Source organism: Gadus chalcogrammus, chromosome 4 (assembly GCF_026213295.1).
Source record: "Gadus chalcogrammus isolate NIFS_2021 chromosome 4, NIFS_Gcha_1.0, whole genome shotgun sequence".
Taxonomy (NCBI): domain Eukaryota; kingdom Metazoa; phylum Chordata; class Actinopteri; order Gadiformes; family Gadidae; genus Gadus; species Gadus chalcogrammus.
This window is the reverse complement of record NC_079415.1, coordinates 33481548-33502504: the sequence shown is the minus strand read 5'-3', so window position 1 is coordinate 33502504 and position 20957 is coordinate 33481548. Positions and strand designations below refer to the sequence as shown.

Below are 20957 nucleotides of genomic sequence, written 5' to 3'. Positions count from 1 at the left end.
GCAACCATCGAACTTCAACATATTGTACGATTGTACGGTCAGTATGTTATTTAATCAACTTAAGTTGTTTAAGATAGGGGAAACATTTCCCAATGGAAACGACTGAAAAATAGTTTCCGTTGGCAACGGCTCGAGGTTACGCAAATACAATCCAGAACGTTCAGCCAGATTCCTATCCACTAACTGCTAGGTGGCTTCTAATGGTTGTCAAGACTACAACGTTCTATGCTAACCATTGGGACTAAATCAAGTGACCGCACTCAAAACCTTCCACGGCGGGAAGCACAAACCGTCCGACTGGAATCCGAACATTCCGCCCGGAACCAACCAAAGAAAAAACAGAACCAGCGCCTCACCTTGAGCTGAACGAAGGAAGATCCTGAAGTCCAGCGATGGTCTTCATTAAAACACAGCCAACAGACTTACCTTGAGGAGATCTGTTTGTTGCTGTTGGTCATTACTACTATTCAGTGTACCTTTAAATTATTATGCACCCAGTGTGTACAAGTTATATCAATCAAAACCGTACGAAGAACCAAACTACCATGTACATCCCACAACAACAAATCCTTGCCTAAAAACAATGGAATCATTCAATAAGGACTGCCCATACTAAAATAAAGCCCAATTCCTGAACTATCCAACCATCTTCATGGTTTAAAGATTTACAGACTTGACATGCCATTGTGTTCTAATCACCTTTGTCTCCCTCGTTACTTATAAAACTGTACATCTCCATCGCTAGTGTTGCATCCTACTCATGGGGGTGTGGTCTGAGTGAGCAGAGATGCATGCTGGGATACAGTGCTGTCTGACATCTTCAGTTCTACAGACAAGCCCCTCAGGAGAAACCAAGTGTTTGAGAATGTGTCGTGACATAAGTTACATGCACTAGAATATCCTTCAAGATGGCGGCAGGATTCTCAGAGGAGAAAGGCCAAGAGGAAGATGTGAGGGTTCTTCCCCTCAGCCAGTGAAACAACAACGGTCTTCATCAGAGTACCATGGAACACTTTGAAACAGTCCTCTTTACACCTTGAAGCCCCAGTGAAGGTTTCCTTACCTCGGCTGAAGAGCACAACTTCAGCTCGAAGAGCGCACTAGTTGGAGTTCCCACGATTGGTTCCCTTAAATCAGAACCAATCGTTCAGCTAGTCCTGTCCGAAACAAATACAGTTCAGCCTGCGAAGACGTGCAACTGAGAGCGAGACAAGATCCACAGGGCTCTCCATCAATCCAGCCAGGTATGAAGAGCCGTCTCCTTGCAGGTCTGAAGGTCATCTTGAATATCCATTTAGGTCCATTTCCAACGTCAGACTCTCCTTTGGAATTCCTTTAGGTGTCCATCCTCCATTGATCCTGATTGGTGTAGTCCTAGTTTGAAGTCACTGATCTGAACACGCCGCTTGCATCCTTTTACACTTGAGTTGGACACTCCTTCCTGCCCAGTGTGTTGGATATCGCTCCGGAGCGTCACTCTGGGCTCTGCATGTCAACTGGAGGCCTCAAGTAAACGTGTGGCCGTCCATCAGGTATGATTTAGTTGACCATTCCAATATCCCAAGCCAACCACACAGACCCCCGTATGAACATTATCACCGTCAAAGCAAGCCGGACACACACACACACACACACACACACACACACACACACAGAACCCAGGACACGGACGTAGAACCCCATGCCAGATGCTCAAAAATCATCCATCTCATGTCAAACCCACACACACCACTGAGCCATAAAAGGCCAAACAATCATGCAGGGTAAAAGCCTCATGCCAAAGAACATTCCATCATCCAACCCCAGCTCTCCTGCCAGGGCACCCAGAACAGAACAACCAATGTCTCCAGAGACGTAATTATGTACAACATTCTTCAGTGGCGTCCCACATTGGTGATGGATTATTCTTGCGTCTCCAAGGTTGATTCACGTCTCTGAAGTCATGTCTTTGTAGTCCAGTGGTTTCCTGAATGGGGGCCTTCACAGATGCAAGCGGTTTTGCTTTGGTCAGCCTGAGGACAGGAAGGAGGTCATCTGTTCAGAAGACAACCCAGTGGAGGGGGGTGGCTCTTGAGGAGCAGGATACATCTGGGGATGTCCCCAAATAAGACCTTCTTGGAAATGAAACGGTTCCTTGAGGATTCACGATGCCTGGAGGGGACTGTTGAATGTGTTCCATGGTTCTCTGTGTCAGACTGTAGTTGTGTTTCAGTCGTTGAGATGAGGAGCCCCCTCATCTCCCCCTGGCGTTTCTCCTTCTGAATCCCTGTCTCCATCTTAAAGAACATTCTAGTCCAGGTTAGCTGACGTCACAAGCGGTTCTCAAACACGCTCGGTTTCCCCTGAGGGGGCGCGTCTACAGACATGTAGACTTCAGACAGCTCTGTATCCCAGTATGCACCTCTGCTCACTCAGACCACAACCTCATCAGTAAAGCAACACTCATGTGATGAAGATGCAGAGCTCAGGAAAGTGGCTGGAAAGAAGACTGAAGATATCAGAACCCAACCATTACTTCCAGTTTACAAACGATAACTTAGAACCTGTAACCGTTTTAACAAACCATTAAAACCAACATAAAAACACCTGTCACCCATGAACCAATAAAACATCCTCACTTCTCAGATCAACCTTCAGCTAACAGGTTAACTCGCCAGGAAGCCAAAGTACACTCAATGTGCCCAAGAGTAATGAGAAACTTAATCACTTACAGTTCCGCAGGTCAACTTCATGGTCAAGCTGGGATACTCACAGAACTGCAGTTACATATCCATGATAGACCTTTGAAGGAAGAACAGATTACTAATTTTCCCCAAACTTGGGCACTGTCCCACAGTTCAACATCTACCATCTCCATTAAATCAGATAATGAATGACAATACAATTCAGGGGCTTTGGGATCATCCAACTTTTAAATAATGATTAAGATAATTACTAATCCAGCTTTTTTATATAAGTTACACTAATTATTTGACTGTCATTAGTCAAGAGTGATTTACCTCTTACTTTGACAAGTTTGAATGTATAGTTTCTAAAATGTTACTTTCAGGTAGACTCATTATTTAAATTTCAAATGAGAGTTAAACCACCACAATCCCCGATTTCCTTCGCACATTATCAGTGATTTAATTCAACATACAAGTCACCACAGTTGTGCTTTACCACACAATACTACTCACATCAGCAGGTTCAGATGAGATGCTCCTCCTTACTTTCAAAAAGTCTTTAAACCTATGAAACAGGAAGAGATGTCCAATAAGTTACAACAGACCTCAACAAAACATTAACACACGTTCTGATTCTGGGAACACAACATACCCGCGTTTGGGAGACGCTACACTGCCAGTGGAGAACTCCAACGTACTGTCCGGCTCCCTTTTAAGTGAAACGCACCAGATGCAACCAATTAACTAATTAAGAAAAACACTTGGCAGGCGAGCTGCGGCAGGTGAGCTAATTAGTGAAACCCAACGCAGGTTCTCACTTGGTAACAGTGAGGCTATTTCAGCTCTGTGTTTGATCTTATATGACCTCCCTCATTTTAATTAAAGGGATGAGTCTGATTTGACTGATTTAGATTCATACTTCAAAACGAAAAAGTCTTCATTCAATTCACCTTAAGTTACTGTGTGCATGAGTGTGTGTGTGTGTGTGTGTGTGTGTGTGCGTTACTGATGTCAAGTTGGTGAAAAGCAAGTCCCGTATGATCTTGCGTCCCTGTGTGTGTATGAGCGGATGTGGACAGCAGAGGGCGATGTTACCACACGAGAACATCTGCTCTCTGAGCGCTCTGCGAGACACCGTCTCCATTGCACCCGTAACGCCCCGTGCCCACTACATGCGTCCGTTGACTGATGTGGGAAGGCGTGGCTGACTGATGGGGGAGTAGTCTTTGCAGATGCATCCGTCAGCCAATCAAATCGGGTTCTTCCCGCTACTTCCTGCTTGTTGCGATGCAAGATGACCCGCTTTCCATGCAGTATCGTCAGAGCCCGAGTCGCGTCACAGTGCTTAAATTTGCATACGCGATTGTTACGTCCCCCGCTAGGGGAAGGGGTGGCAACATAAAACCAGATGTCTTTGGTTAACTGGAAGTTGTTTATTTGTTTATTTAGCCCAGTGCATGGGATAAGTTCCCGTGTAGCAATTAACAAGAACCTCGATCAACCAACAAATAACCATTCGAAGACCCAATATGGCAAGCTTCATATCCAAGGCCAGCTGCCGTGGATTTTGAGCTCGCCCGTGCTTTATCCTCCCGGATCCTCGGCCCTCCGATGCAGCAGCCAATCACGTCCGGGGACCGGCACATCAAAATTAACATAATGGGTCAACAAATCACACGCGGGGAAAAACACATGATCATTAGCATGAGCATCGACAAACTGAGGATTTTACTCATGAGGGCGGGGTGTCAATCAGCAACCGTACAGCGATCTGATTGGATGACGGATCCGTCGCTGCCAAAAAGTTGAACATTTTTCAACTTCTTGACTGACGCCCCGTGCCCACTGCCTCCGTCAGTTGTCCGTTGCCCATTGACTTTGAATGGGGACGGTCGCGCAATGCATTGTGGATCCGTCAGTTGACTTGGAGCGTTCGCCACCGTCAAAAAGTTGAAAAATGTTCAACTTTTTCGGCAGCGACGGATCCGTCATCCAATCAGATCGCGTATGCAAATTTAAGCACTGTGACGCGACTCGGGCTCTGACGCCTCGTGCCCACTGCACCGTCAGTCAACGGACGTCAGAAGGCGTGGCTGACGGATGGGGGAGTAGTCTTTGCAGATGCATCCTTCAGCCATCAAATCGGTTCGCCGGGTTCTTTCCGCTTCTTCCTGCTTGTTGCGAGGCAAGATTACCCGCTTTCCCGCTTTCCAGTATCGTCAGAGCCCGAGGTCGCGTCACAGTGCTTTAAATTTGCATACGCGATCTGAGTGATGACGGATCCGTCGCTGCCGAAAAAGTGAACATTTTGTCAACTTTTTGACGGTGGCGAACGCTCCAAGTCAACTGACGGATCCACAATGCATTGCGCGACCGCCCCATTCAAAGTCAATGGGCAACGGACAACTGACGGAGGCAGTGGGCACGGCGTGACGATACTAGGAAAGCGGGAAAGGCGGGTAATCTTGCCTCGCAACAAGCAGGAAGAAGCGGAAAGAACCCGGCGAACCGATTTGATTGGCTGACGGATGCATCTGCAAAGACTACTCCCCCATCCGTCAGCCACGCCTTCTGACGTCCGTTGACTGACGGTGCAGTGGGCACGAGGCGTGAGCCGAAGGCTCCAACGGAACGGACGGATCCACAATGCATTGCGTTCCGTTGGAGCCTTCGGCTCAGTCAAGAAGTCGAAATATGTTCAACTTTTCGGCAGCGACGGTTCCGTCATCCAATCAGATCGCGTATGCAAATGTAAGCACTGTGACGCGACTCGGGCTCTGACGATACTGGAAAGCGGGAAAGCGGGTCATCTTGCCTCACAACAAGCAGGAAGTAGCGGGAAGAACCCGGCGAAGCGATTTGATTGGCTGACGGATGCCTCTGCAAAGACTACTCCCCCATCAGTCAGCCACGCCTTCCCACATCAGTCGACGGACGCATGTAGTGGGCACGGGGCGTAACTTGGCAGCATCCTGAACGGCCCTTTGAGGAGGGAGAAGGAAGCTTTCATCAAAGACACACACACACACACACACACACACACACACACACACACACACACACACACACACACACACACACACACACACACACACACACACACCTCCCTTCTCCGTCTCTCTACCACGCATATCGCATTTTTATTGCCTTTATTGTGCATGCAAACATTTTCATAATGCTTTATCTAAATAAACAAAATACGCGGTTTATTATAGCTTTAAATAGCTACCTGACTGCTGTGCTGCTTGTCCCCAAACATCTGAAGTTCCATTCAAGTTATTGCAGAGTAAAATTAATTAAAGTGAATTCCCTAAATTATAGAATAAGGCAGGTTGGACGTACCTTATTAGGGGTCCGAGCAGCGAAGCTGCTTAGCCCCTATTGTTTCTGTATTGTTTTTTTTTTCAGACGCATATAAAACCCCTCTAATCCTAAGTGAGCTTCGTAGTAGGCCTACCATTTAACTCTGATCGTGAGTTGCGTCTCTGTCGAATGGCTGGGTATGTTCAGCGAGGTTCGTAGTAGGCCTGGCTATACCCCGCCGGTCTGTTGTCTGGCCAGGCTCCTGCAGCACCGTCCGTCCACACCTGCAGACAATCTCCTAAGTAGGAGGGAGAGAAACGCACGCATACACACAGCAGGGGCGGGGTCAAAGACCCGACTGGGTCCTCACGGTGTGCGTGCGTGCGTGTGTGTGCGTGTGTGTGCGTGTGTGTGCGTGTGTGTGTGTGTATGTACGTGTGTACGTGTGTACGTGTGTACGTGCCCCCTAGTGGTTCCACATGCAATAACAGAGCCTGGCTTTGATAAACGGCCTCTTGGCTTTCTTTTAGTCATTCATAGTCATTCATCAAAGAGGAACCTGTAAGTTCAACAAACCACCAATAAGAACCAATGCAGAAGGGTTAAAAAAATAAAGGAAAGAAAACAAGGTATTATTTGCATCAAGCCTGTATTTCTTGCTTAGGATCCTGAGGATCGTACGGAAGAGGATTAGGGCCACACATGTAAAAAAAAATTAAATTCTGACTTTATTCTCAGAATTCTGACATTAATCTCAGAATTCTGAGATTAAAGTCAGAATTCTGACATTAATCTCAGAATTCTGAGAAAAAAGTCAGAATTCTGACCATTAATCTCAGAATTCTGACTTTAATCTCAGAATTCTGAAGAAAAAAGTCAGAATTCTGACTTTAAAGTCAGAACTACGGGTATCTGTAAGGACCAACCTCCGTGGGAGAGACCACTTTGCTTTATGCAGTAGGAGGAAACCTATGGGAAAGCCGGTAAAGTGCAAAACCGCACGGATTCCGTGCGGTTTGGCAAGAATCCGTACGGATTCCGTACGGTTTTGAATGTCTAATAGCCGCGGCTATTAGTCCATTCACTCCGGCTATAGTTATTCACTCCGGCTATTAGTTATTCTCTCCGGCTATAGGTATGCAGAAAGAGCCCTCCCTCTTCTTTGCTTGACCACTAAGTTGAAGGCTGTCTAACCAATCAGTGATGAGAAATACCAGACTAAAGTAACGCATTGTCGAGACTAGAGCTGCAGTGCCTCCATGTTGCGCCGTAACATAAAGCTGTGTTGTCTTTACTAGTTTCACTACAATGTAATGACCACCACTAGCTAGTGGAAAATACATTTGTGTTTAGTACAGTGATATATTTGTATATGTTAGGCTATATATTGAGATGGCAGTGTGCGAATACCCGTCAATATTCGGGATGCCCTCATCCCAGATTGTTCTCGATATGCAGTAGCCAGCTAGGCCATAACATACAATATTTCATGGATGCAAGCAAGCCAAGACAATCAATCTATATCTATAGCCTACATGACAACACACACGCACACACACGCACACACGTTAAACACACTGGTAAAGCAGGAGCCTGCATTGGCTAAAGTTGTTGGGATGCACGTTATTTTATAACAGGGAGGGCTCACCAAGTCCAGTATTCAGAATTCAAAGCATTATTCACAAATACGTTCTATTTTTTTGACAAGCGGAGCCGACAGTCCTGTGCAAGTAGCCTATGCAAATTAGCCATGTGCGCGAAACAGAAGATAGACGCAATGTATAGAACTGATTGTTGTGCATTGTTGTGGATATGTAGGCTGGTTAGTTGTGGTTGTTTGTGGTCTTAGTGAAACAGCTTTGCCTTGGAGTTGGAGAAGTTGGAGTGATTGTGTGAATGTGCGAGAGAGAGCGCACCTGCCGTGGTGATGTTGGGCTTGTTGTGGGCTTATATGTGATCAATGATGTTGGCTATCTGTCTGATCGTATTAGCGATCGGTCATACTGCAGGCTCTCATTTGCAAATGCACTGATTGTGTGCCCGTCTCCGATATGCTATATACCTGGCATTAATCAGTTCATGTTCTTCTGAGTGCGCAAGAACGGTGCCAATTATGTCGTGTTTGCATTGTAATGCACAACTTTGCCCCTCCCTGTTATAAAATAACTTGCATCCCAACAACTTTAGCCAATGCAGGCTCCTATTGCTTTACCAGTGTGTTTAACGTGTGTGTGCGTGTGTGTGTGTCTGTGTCTGTGTCTGTGTGTGTGTGTGTGTGTGTGTGTGTGTGTGTGTGTGTGTGTGTGTGTGTGTGTGTGTGTGTGTGTGTGTGTGTGTGTGTGTGTTGTCATGTAGGCTACAGATATAGATTGATTGTCTTGGCTTGCTTGCATCCATGAAATATTGTAATGTTATGGCCTAGCTGGCAACTGCACATCGAGAACAATCTGGGGATGAGGGCATCCCCGAATATTGACGGGTATTTCGCACACTGCCATCTCAATATGACTAATAGCCGCGGCTATTAGTTCCGTACGGATTCCGTACGGAATTCTTGCACTTTAACCGCGCCATTCTAGGGCCGGATTGTGGCCTTCTTGGCTTTTCCATAGGTTTCCTCCTACTGCATAAAGCAAAGTGTCTCTCCCCACGGAGGTTGGTCCTTACAGATACCCGTAGTTCTGACTTTAAAGTCAGAATTCTGACTTTGTTCTCAGAATCTGAGATTAAAGTAGCAATTCTGAGATTAATGTCAGAATTCCGACTTTTTTCTAGAATTCTGAGATTAATGTCAGAATTCCTGACTTTAATCTCAGAATTCTGAGAAAAAAGTCAGAATTCTGAGATTACAGTCAAATTCTGACTTTTTTTTCTCTGAATCTGAGATTAATGTCAGAATTCTGACTTTTTATCTCAGAATTCTGAGATAATGTCAGAATTCTGAGATTAATGTCAGAATTCTGACTTTATTCTCAGAATTCTGAGATTAAAGTCAGAATTCTGACTTTTTCTCAGAATTCTGAGAATAAAGTCAGAATTTAATTTTTTTTTACATGTGTGGCCCTAATCCTCTTCCGTAGGATCGCATTGCATCAACAAGTTCAATAAAAAATACGGGGAAAAGGTTACCTCCCCTTTCTCTGCCTTTGCCCGCCCAGAGAATTTGTCCGACCGCCCATGAGAAAATGAGCTACGACCGTGTGAGCTCAGCCCACATAGTTCTTTCCTGGAGAGACATCATGTCTTGCAAACGAGCGAAGCACGGCAGTTGCTCAGTGTTTGGATGTAGTACAAATGAACACGACAGTTTATTTGTACTTCCTTCATCCGAGCCTCTGAAGAAGCAGTGGGTTGATTTCATTTTCTCTGGAAATGCGAAAGTCTGCGCCAAACATTTCACCGACGACTGCTTCCTCAACTTGGTCCAATACAAAGATGGACTTGCTGAACGTCTGGAAATGGAGTCCGAAGCAGTACCAACTCTCCTCGGCTCAGCTACAAACCTCGAACAAGTAGTGAACTACCGCTATATCATTGTGTTGCTTTACTGTATATGGTTACCTTGTTACCCTAGCATTAGCTCTACAGCTACCGGCCCAGTTACTGTCTCTAATGTAAAGTTAGATGGCATCAGGTATGTGTTTGATGTACAACACACACTGTAATGCGAGTGTTGTAAACTTCTTTGTTATTTGGATAAACGTTCTGACTGAGCGTGCACCTAGGGCTGGGCGATAACTCGATTACGACGATAAGCATTAGACATAATTTATAATGTTGTTGCTGTAGCATTAGCTCTACAGCTAACAGCCCAGCTACTGTGTCACTGTCTAATGTAAAGGTAGATTGCATCAGGTATGTGTGTGAATACACACACTGTAATGCGAGTGTTGTACACTTCTTTCTTCGTTGCAATATTGAGGAACCTTATGTCGGAGAGTGAATTAGAATAATGTATTCACGCTTTAATTTCAAGCAGGATAGACTACTACGGTAATGCCCTTTTAACTGGGATTCCCCAAAAAACTATATATAGCAACTACAAACTATACAAAATGCTGCTAACTAGGTCTAAAAGAAGTGAGCACATTGCCCCTATCCTAAGGTCCTTACACTGGCTTCCAGTTAGGCCTATTTATAGAATTGTTTTTAAAGCACTAAATGGCATTGGACCATACTACATACATGACATGTTCACACAGCACAACCAAGCCAGATCACTGAGGTCTCAAAACAAAAATCTTTTGGTTCAAACTACGGCCGAAACAAAATGTGGTGAGTCAGCCTTTAGTGTTTATGCAGCTAAACTTTGGACCAAACTGCCAGAAGAAATTAAAAAAGAATCAAGAAATTACGGCACAACTTGTATTTTTAAATCCAAACTAAAGGCTAAGCTCTTCAGTGATGCATACTATTATGTTTTCCTTCTCTTTTTTATTTTTATTCTAATCGATCTATACTTATTATATCTGAAGGTCTTTTTATTCTTTTTTTAATCTTTTTCTCCCTTTTATTATTTTTTATTACGTGTCATTTCATAGAAGTACTTTCATTATATTGTTTGCATGTACTTCGTCACCATAAATGATACTGTTGTTTTTTGTATTCTGTAAAGCACATTGAACTGCTTGATGTAAGAAATGCGCTATACAAATAGAATTGCCTTGCTTACGTGACCACAGTAGTTCTTGCGTTTTACTGATGAGGAGATAATTATGGCCCGTTAACTCCTCCTAAATACATATGGTGCGATCCAGGCAACCCGTAACCCGTGTTTTCACAACCCTCTACCAGATCGATGACCTCCGCTACAGCTCGTAACTTACGGTCTGAAAAGTGTCCCTGGAACGCAGCATAATGTTATACATCGATCTGATACGAGTTCACAGGTAGTGAGTTGCGGGTTGGACTGCCATTCCAGGGCCCACTCATATGTTCCCCATCACACCTGATTCAAATCAATGGGTTATTAGCAGATTTCTGCAGAGCTTGATGTAATTGTAGTGAGATGATGTGATGAACTTTTAAGATATATGAAATACGCAAACAAATAAATGATGTGACATAATTTTATCATTTCATAGATCTCATTTTAAGTTAGGCTAATGGTATTCACTAAACATGCTTATCTTATGTCTTCTTCCAACTTGCACCTGGAATATATACAAAGTAATACATTGACTACTAATTTGACCTTGTTGTCTCTACACAGATCAGCACATCAAGTGCTTACATTCAGCTGCTTCTCACAAGGGATGTTGCCTGCCATACAGACCACCTGGAAACACGTACTGTAGGCACACAGCTATCCTTAAAGACTTTGCCGCCCCACTTTACAAACTCAGGTTTGTACTTTCCACCATAAGTACATTTACTTTTGATGTAGTAGATTCTAGGCAGCAAAGACTAGGCTGATTCTAGATCCTACCTAAAAAGCCTGGTCATCTTAGGAAAAGCATCATGACCAGCGCCCTGTTAAACACAAGTCAAACTTGGGAGTTGTATTTCAAAGATGGAATCAGTCAAGAGCCCAGAAGGGTTTCAGGACAGATATCACATGAGCTGTTAATCATTCTCAATCAATCATCAATCATCAATGAATTCAAAATGTATAAATGTTAGCTGATCAGCTTACAGGGAAGGACACGTTGTCGCTTGTTATTGTCAAAATAGAGTAATTGCGCTTGTCTCTCATGTCTTGTCATGCTCAGATCATTTTGCGCTGGTGTTCGTTCAGTGTCCTCCACCTGGCCCCCGCTTGAGCTTTGAGTCTAGGGGGGAGGGTGCTGGAGGAGATGTCCCTCTCCAAAACTCTGAATCTTTGTCTGTAGTACACATTTTAAACCCTCTCTCAATGTTACATAAACATACCTTTAAAGAGTTTCAAATGTACCATTACACTTTCTTCTTTTATGCAAACAGTGTATGAACACTATTACTTTCTGTCATTGTTTTTCTCCCTCTGCAGAAGACTGCGATGACTTTGGAGACCGTAGCACGCAGCGCGGCGCCACCTCGGAGAGTCTGGGTGTGGACGGCCCTGGCTCCTCCCACATGTCCAGTCACAGCGGGGAGCTGAAGATCCTGAGCGTCTACGGTAAAGGGGAGGGCCCACTGGCGGTGGACGGACATGACACCCTCTTCACCACGTCAGAAGTGGAGGCCCTGAACTCGCTGTCTGCGGGCCACAGCGCAGCCAAGAGCCTGGAGCGCGGCGAGCGGCTGGTCTGCCACGAGGAGCTGAGTGTGCAGGTTGGAAGTCATCTTCTTATTCAGCATCCAAATGAGAGGCTTCCTCTGTTACAACTCCAGCACACACCCCTAGAAAGCACACCCCTTTATGATTCAGTAAACGCTGCCAAATATGCCCGTCTTATGCCCACCTTTTTCCTTGCATGGTCCGCGCGTTTACACTGACCGTGGTCATTTACCGGCTTGATTTCGCACCCCAATTTACCCTCTCAGACCCTACACATATTGGCGCCTTTCATTTAGATGTAAATGTGATCAGACAGCTTTGAGGTTCCAGGGAAGGGACTTTGGTAGAGGTGTTACTGCTGCATTGTCTATGCAACAGAGACAACGCAGTGATTTCAACATGAGTAGTTATAACTGGAGGGATACTGATATCTGCAAGCTGCTGACCGTCATGGGATGGAAGGTGATGCAGTCGCATTTAACGAAGACGGGGAGAGAGTGCGATCTACGAGAAAATACCAGAAGAACTTTCCTTACGCTGCTTGGTCAGCAAAGTGGTCAGCCAAATAAAGAATATGTTGTTGATTTTGCGCTTGTAAATAGTGAATCGCGTTTTAGTCTACACTCAGATGTCAACTTATTCTTGCATGCTAGAATGAGTGAATCTAAAGAAAAAAGACATTCGGAGTATGCAATTTATCGATAAGACGTGTACTCTCCGTGCATAGCCCCGCCATCTCCAGTGAACCAAGAAAGCTGGCTCCGTGACGAAGGGGGATTTTACCCCCTCTGTTGTACACAGGCAAGACAATGAATATGCAGGGCGTGCAAAGCCGCGAACGAACCGGCTTGGCAGAGTAAAAATGCATAATGTGTCCTTAGTGGGGATTGACAACTATTCTGTGCAAATGAAATAATGTCTTGTGTGTGTGTTTCCTTCTCTATGTGGAAAGCAGCAGACCCCAGACACCATTTCAATCAAGGTTGAAGAGGATATTGGTGGAGGCATGCCCGCTGTAGGTTAGTAATACACATTGCATCCATGCAAGCAAACAACCTGGATAAACTGAGAATGTACTCGATTCTAACTGCGCTGAAAAGCCTGGTCCTCTTTGGAAAAGCATCATGACCAGCGCCCTGTTAAACATGAGTCAAACTTGGGAGTTGTATTTCAAAGATGGAATCAGTCAAGAGCCCAGAAGGGCTTCAAGATAAATATCACATGAGCTGGTTTATTATTCTCAAAGATCAATGAACTCGAAATGTATAAATGTTAGCTGATCAGCTTACAGGGAAGGACACGTTGTCACTTGCTATTGTCAAAATAGAATAATTGCACTTGTCTCTCATGTCATGTTGTGCTCAGATCATTTTGCACTGGTGTTCGTTCAGTGTCCTCCACCTGGCCTCCGCTTGAGCTTTGAGTCTAGGGGGGAGGGTGCTGGAGGAGACATCCCTCTCCAAAACTCTTAATCTGTGTCTGCAGTACACATTTTAAACCCTCGGTCTCAATGTTGCATAAACATTAGGGCTGTAACAATAAACCAACTCACGATTGTATCAAGATTTTTGACCCACGGTTCGATACATCCCACGATTTTTTTAATGTAAAAAGCTTTTTATTTAAACAACACTTAAGTAACAATAAACTTAATGCAACTTTTAATAAAAAAATATTTTGGAACACTGATCAGATTGGAACAGAAAGAATACTATTAATGTATCGCTATATTAATAAATAAATAACCAAAGTCTAATTGCAGTTGGAGGATGCTTGCAGGTAGGCAAAAACCCTCAACTAGTTTTGTGGTTTAGTCAAATATCCTATTATGGATTCTTATTAGGCTATGTAGCTTAAATAATGACATAATCAGGCCGTATAGAATGCAACATGTTTAATAGCCTTAAGGCCGATTTATGCTCAGTTACGTAAGCGCAAGAGGCCCTTGCGCACCCCTTGCGCGACTTCTCACGTCTTGCGTGCGTCGGGCGATTTTTCTAGATATGCACATTTATACAACCCCAATGATCAACAACTTCATCACCCCTGTTCCTCTGTCTGTTGCCATCATTCACTGTGTATGGGGAGAACAAGATCTGGCACATAAACAAACCAACGACTCCCACAGACAAAGACGTCATTCTCGAGGTCGTCTTCAACGAAAAACTTTACTCCACATATTACTCCACCTACTGTTCTGGCGGTAAATTGCTTGGCAACACGCGCAACCTAAAAGGGAGCATGAATTGCTTTGAGTAAATTTTGCGCAACAACGTAACACCAACGCTGAAGCATGCAGCCGCCTTAACTTTCAAATAGATGGGGAAAAAACATGAACGTCTGATTCGCGATAACGAGGCAGTGTTACGAGTAGCGTATGTACGTGTGTGTGAGTGACGTCAGCGAGTGAGTGGACGAGTGAGGAAAGCAAGCGGTACCGTGTGTGTGTGTGTGTGTGTGTGTCTAGTGAAGAAACAAACGAGTCCGGTAGAATAAAGTACCCATCCTGTCAATAATGGGTGGCCGCTTCATTCCGACCTATAAGCAGACAAACTGCCGTTCAAAGCACACAAAACACTAGAGACAGGGATCACACAGGCAATTTTTTCGCATTTGTCCCACTCTGGATAAATGTCGTTCATATCGCATATGAGGACTTTGCAGGCTGTGGAGAAATGCAATCCTCCGTAGCCACGGAGAGCTGTCATCACAGAGAGGGCATCTCGTCGCAGATTTACGGCATCGATAAGAGGAGGGGTGTCAGCAGACTATTATTTAGACCGATTATTAGCAAATTTCAATCTGACAATTTGACCGGAGAGTTAGAAAGGGCGTGTCGTGCTTGTGCCTTCTCACACCGCGAGACAGGTTTGTGGTTTTGAGTGTCGTGATTCCGGTTTCGATATGCATATCGTTACAGCCCTAATAAACATGCATTTAAAAAATGTATTTCATGTGTACAAATACACACTTCCTCCTTTTATGCAAACAGTGTATCAAAACAATTACTTGGTCTTTTTTTTCTCCCTCTGCAGAAGACTGTGATGCCTTTGGAGACCGTAGCACGCAGCGCGGCGCCACCTCAGAGAGTCTGGGTGTGGACGCCCCTGGCTCCTCCCACTGGTCCAGCCACAGCGAGGAACTGAAGATTCTGAGTGTCTACGGTAAAGGGGAGGGCCCACTGGCGGTGGACGGCCATGACACCCTCTCCACCGCGTCAGAAGTTGAGGCCCTGAACTCGCTGTCTGCGGACCACAGCGCGGCCAAGAGCCTGGAGCGCGGCGAGCGGCTGGTCTGCCGTGAGGAGCTGAGTGTGCAGGTTGGAAATCATCTTCTCATTCACCATCCAAAAGAGAGGCTTCCTCTGTTACAACTCTAAAACAAACCCATAGAAAGCCCACACCTTTATGATTCAGTAAACCTTTTTACACTGCCAAATATGCCCGTCTTATGCCCAACTTTTCCCCTGTGTGATCCGCGCGTTTACACTGACGGAATTAATTTACAGGCTTTATTTCGCACCCCGATTAACCCTCTCTGACCCTACACATATTGGCGGTTTCATTTTGATGTAAATGCGATAAGACAGCTTTGCGGTTCTTGGGGCGAGGCTTGGGTAGGGGTGTTGCTGCATTGTCTATACAACAGAGAAGATTTAGCGATATCACAATGATGCTGACCATCACGGGAGAAATGGTGATGCAGTCGCATTTAAAGAAGACGAAAAATGGTTGATCTAAGAGAAAGTACCAGGCAAACTTTCCTTACAATGCTTCGTCAGCAGAGTGGTTAGCAAAATAAAGAATACGTTGGGATTTTTGCACTTGTGAATAGTTAATCGCGTTTTACTCTACACTCTGATGTGAACTCATTCTTGAATGCGAGGGTCTTGAATCAAATTTATTTTTTTTGCAATTCATTGTATAAAGTCCTCCAGTGTGTAGCCCCGCCTTCTGCTGTGAACCAAGAAAGCCAGCTCCGAGACGAAGGGGGATTTTATCAGCTTGGCAGTGTTGCAAATTGCAGGGCGTGCCAAGCCGCGACCGAACCAGATTGGCAGTGTAAAAATGCCTAATCTGTCGTTAGTGGGGATTGACAACTATTCTGTGAAAATGAAAGAATATGTCTTGTGTGTATTTTGTGTTTCCTTCTTTATGTGGAAAGCAGCAGACACCAGAAACCATTTCAATCAAGGTTGAAGAGGATATTGGTGGAGGCATGCCCGCCGTAGGTTAGTAATACACATTGCATCTATGCAAGAAAACTTTAAACTGAGAATGTACTTGATTCTGCCTTCTCAGCAGGAGCCTTCAACCCTTGACCATCCAAAGGGCAACAGGGACAATGCATTATTAACAAATAGAAGTTAGAAAGAATGTCCAAATATAATTCTTCCAATACACAAGTGTGTACAAAGTACATACTGTATACCTTTTGTGAAAATGATTAATTAAAAACATTACTTTCTCTCTTTCTCTGTTTTCCTCTCTGGAAGAAGACGTCAATGACATCAGAGACTGCAGCACGCAGCGCGGCGCCACCTCGGAGAGTCTGCGTGTGGACGCCCCTGGCTCCTCCCACATGTCAAGTGACAGCGGGGAGCTGCGCATCCTGAGCGTTTACGGACAAGGGGAGGGCCCACTGGCGGTGGACATCCATAACACCCTTTTTGCCGCGTCAGAACCGGAGGCCTTGAGCTCGCAGTCCGCTGACCACAGCGTGGCCAAGAGCCTGAACTGCAGCGTGAGGCTCGTCCGCCTTGAGGAGCTGACTGGGCATCAGGGCGGCCGCAAGGGCCGGCCCGGTGTCTTGTGTGGAAAGGTTATTCCCAACAAGGCCAATATGATGAGGACCCATAACGACGAGAAGCCCTACAAGTGTGACCAATGCACAAAGCGCTTCAGTGATAGCTACGCCCTGAAGATCCACATGAGAACTCACTCTGGGGAGAAGCCCTACAGGTGTGACCAATGCATGAAGTGCTTCAGTCTGAAAGGCCACCTGAATAGACACATGAGGACTCACTCTGGGGAGAAGCCCTACAGGTGTGACCAATGCAAGATGCGCTTCGGACAGAAAGGCCACCTGAAATTCCACATGATGATTCACTCTGGCGAGAAGCCCTACAAGTGTGATCAATGCATGATGCGCTTCAGTCAGAATTACATCCTGAAGAACCACATGAGGACTCACTCCGGGGAGAAGCCCTACAAGTGTGACCAATGCACGAAGTGCTTCAGTGAGAAAGGCACCCTGAATAAACACATGAGGAGTCACTCCGGGGAGAAGCCCTACAAGTGTGACCAATGCAGCAAGCGCTGCAGTCGGAGAGATGTCCTTAATATCCACCTGAGGACTCACTCTGGGGAGAAGCCCTACAAGTGTGACCAATGCCCGATGCGCTTCAGTCACAAAAGCAACCTGAAGATCCACAAGAGGACTCACTCCGGTTAGAGGCCCTGCCTGTTAGTGCATTGCAACGCCAGCTACAGCGACCCAAGCACTTTGAGTGTGCACATGCTCAAGGACACGGGCAATGGGGTGCTTTCACACAGGGTAACGGGGCGCTTTGATTGAGACCTCTGTCCGGTATTTGTCGAAATTACTGCTTTTAGTTTTTCTTTTCATCGGGATTAAACACTTTCCTGCTTTTGATTCGCTTTTAGTAATTTATGTCCGTGATAAAGAACTTATTTCTCTGACTTTTCTAACAGCAAAATATTAGGAAACGTTCACATCGTTGGTAAATACAAAGGAAACTTGTGAGGGGAGTATACCACGAACCTCGTTGTACAAACCCAGGCTTTCTTGGGAAAACCTGGTTCGACAGAGACGCAACTCGCAGTCAGTTGCGTCGCAGTCAGAGTTAAATGGTTCCTGATACTCACTTTAGATTCAATTAGTCTAACCAGGTTTTCCGCTTTAGGTTCAATGCGCGTTCACATAAAAGGTGTGTATCACGTCATTTGACTCCCCCTTATGCAAATTGAATCGTGCGTGCGTGGTGTATTATGAATTCCTACGAGGAATTCAAGGTCCAAATCACAGCCAAGGGGAACACGGTTGCCCATAATATGGCTAGGGTAGCGTGCTGGCAAAAAATAGCCGTCCGTGTTCATTCGTAAGTGAAAAGATTCTGCATATTGTCTAAAAATATCATGTATCATCATGCCTTTTACCCCCATAGATGTGGTGCCAGCACGCTCATACGAACATGGGGCCAAGTCAAAAATAAATATTAAAATAATATTCAATGTGGTAAGTTGTAAGCATCCATTTGAATAATTTCAGGTGAATCTAGCCTATGATTTGCAATGGCCTAGGCTCCAACCTTTAGTCACAAGTTGATTACCTGCAGCAAATAAAAATAAAACCAGATTTAATACGACTGGGAGGAGGACCGCTCCACCGCCCTTCACCACTAGGAGGAGCTGGCTCTCGCCTATAACGAAGGTTGGCCGATGATGGTAGGAGTGGAAGGGGGGTGTCCTCTGACCCCACTGCCTCGACTTCCAAGGCCTTTGTAATGAGTATGTATTCATGTATTGGCAATGGACATCAATAATTGTCTTGCTAATCAAATGTGAAATGATTGAGTGTAAATTAATTGTCATTTTTAGTTGAAGGTACAAACATTAGTTTGGAGGAGCTGCAGACAATCAATCTCCAATCAAAGGTATATAACTATCAAAGCAAAGTGTCACGTACTGTTCTAAATGTTTAATTTCTGGACAGAATGTCCTATAATAGGTTTCCCTGATTCTTGCAGGAGACTGTCGCCCTGTGACTCCAGGGCGACCGTGGAGGTGATTTTTCTGAACAATTCTCACCGCTATAGTATGAATTTGTAGAATAAAAAATGCCTAGGCCTAATTGTGTCACAGACATAGCGGTTATGTGTATGAGGCTGATGGTGGATGCTGCTGAAGGTGAATGCTGTTGAAGGTGAATGCTGCTGATGGTGGCTGCTGCTGAAGGTGGATGATGATGGTGGCTGCTGCTGGCACGCCCGGCGATTTCACCTTCTTATCTCAAGTTTCCTGTGTAAAACCGAGGGGGTCAAATCCCCCGTTCGTCACGGTGCGGGGTTTCTTGGTTCACTGGGAAGGCGGGGCTGCGCACGGAGTCTCTGACCTCTTTAGAATAATTTGTATTATTGCGTAGGCCTACTCCCGAATGTTTTATTGTTTTTATGAATGAAGACACCCGCATGCAATAATGAGTTCACTCTATAGTAGGCTAATGATGCTCTTACCCTCCTACGAGTACCCTGGAGCACTCATTAGCTACGAGCGTTTTCAAGACATTCGTTACCAACGATGCTTTCGGGAAAAATGTGAAAACTGTACGATGCTCGTACGACCCACTCTGCGATCCACTTAGGCCAGGGGTGCCCAACCAGTCGATCGCGGTCTACCAGTAGATCGCCGACAGATCCCAAGTCGATCGCGAAGGGGTGAAGAAAAAAAAAAAAATTATTATTATTTTTTTTTTTAATGAAATTAAATTTGCGCGGTAGCATATACGCGCGGTAGCGCATGTGCTGTTAACAGCAGTTGAAAGCCGTCAACAGTAGTTACACACTCCTAAACGTTGGCATGGCTGAGGGGAAACAAGCTAAGACCTACCATTTTCACCCTGAGTGGGAGGAAGATTATTGATTATCGTTGAGAAGGTGCCGTGCGCAGACGGAATGAAACCCCCATTGAAGTCCGTAGGTTCACGATACAACCCCCCCCCCCCCCCCCCCCGTCAACAATTGTTCTCTACCCCCCTCCCCCCCCCCCCCGGCTTGAAGGTAGGTTTGCTGGTAGATCTCGGGAGGTTGGCTACTTGAAAAGTAGATCTTGGGTCAAAAAAGGTTGGGCACCCCTGACTTAGGCTAACGATGCTTTCGGGAAACGGGGCCCGGCTTTACTTGGTGCCTACTCTCTTTGCAGCGTGCAGATGTTAGACAGTGGAATCTGCATTTGCTGCAGGGTTTTATAACCAGTGGTCCATTTTACTTGTATTGCTTTTTTAATTGTCTCCTTTCCTCAGCGCATTCCTCTCTTGTTAACACAATATTCATCCCTGTTCCTTCACTTTGTTGTTGTTTTTCAAGTTGGACACACACACACTCTTGTTGTCTGACCCATTGTTTAATAAAAAAAATACTTTTTATATATGTGATACTTTTGATTCTGATTTCAGAACAGATGTAGTAAGGTTAAGCCACTAAAGTCAGTAGCCTAGTGCTACCCATGCTAACCCTGATGTCTATGGCTGCAATACCAGGCTTGGCCTCTGAGCACGGGTGGATTGCGGAAGTATATGCCTATCCTGGGGGCCTGGTACGTGTGTGGCGCTTATGGGGTGTCGCACCAGGATTGTACGAGGCTGGGAGGGAATCATCACAGTATACCCACTACAATAAAATAGACTACACCACTGATGACGACCAATAAAAAACGACAGTGTTACCCCTTTTGTTTTCATTCATGACGACCAATAAAAAACGACAGTGTTACCCCTTATGTTTTTTTTCATGACGACTGATAAAAAACGAGTGTTACCCCTTATGTTGTTTTCGTGACGACGAGGTTCATGTGAGCCTGTATAGTTCAAGAACAGGCCGCGCTGCCGTGTTCTTCAATCGGACTGCCAGCAGCGATTGCAATATTGAATGGTAAATATAAATTAAAAAACACAAGTACTTATCTGACCATTGTTGCACATTTGTAAATATATATCAGTTTTACATTTGGAGTGGTAGGGTGACAACTGCAAGCTACTTAGATACGTTTTTA

General features: G+C 45.1%; 2 protein-coding genes across 2 annotated transcripts in view; one reads left to right on the top strand and one right to left on the bottom strand.

The window, feature by feature from the left end:
• Window positions 1-20957, bottom strand: part of LOC130381355 (uncharacterized) — a 202832-nt gene that overhangs the window by 90967 nt on the left and 90908 nt on the right.
• Window positions 9159-20957, top strand: part of LOC130381472 (zinc finger protein 729-like) — a 34502-nt gene continuing 22703 nt past the window's right edge. The window contains 7 exon segments of the mRNA XM_056589086.1: window positions 9159-9481; window positions 11182-11314; window positions 11938-12221; window positions 13124-13187; window positions 15204-15487; window positions 16333-16399; window positions 16664-17724. Of these exon segments, the coding sequence (XP_056445061.1) occupies window positions 9209-9481; window positions 11182-11314; window positions 11938-12221; window positions 13124-13187; window positions 15204-15487; window positions 16333-16399; window positions 16664-17724 (2166 nt within the window). The 5' untranslated portion in view covers window positions 9159-9208.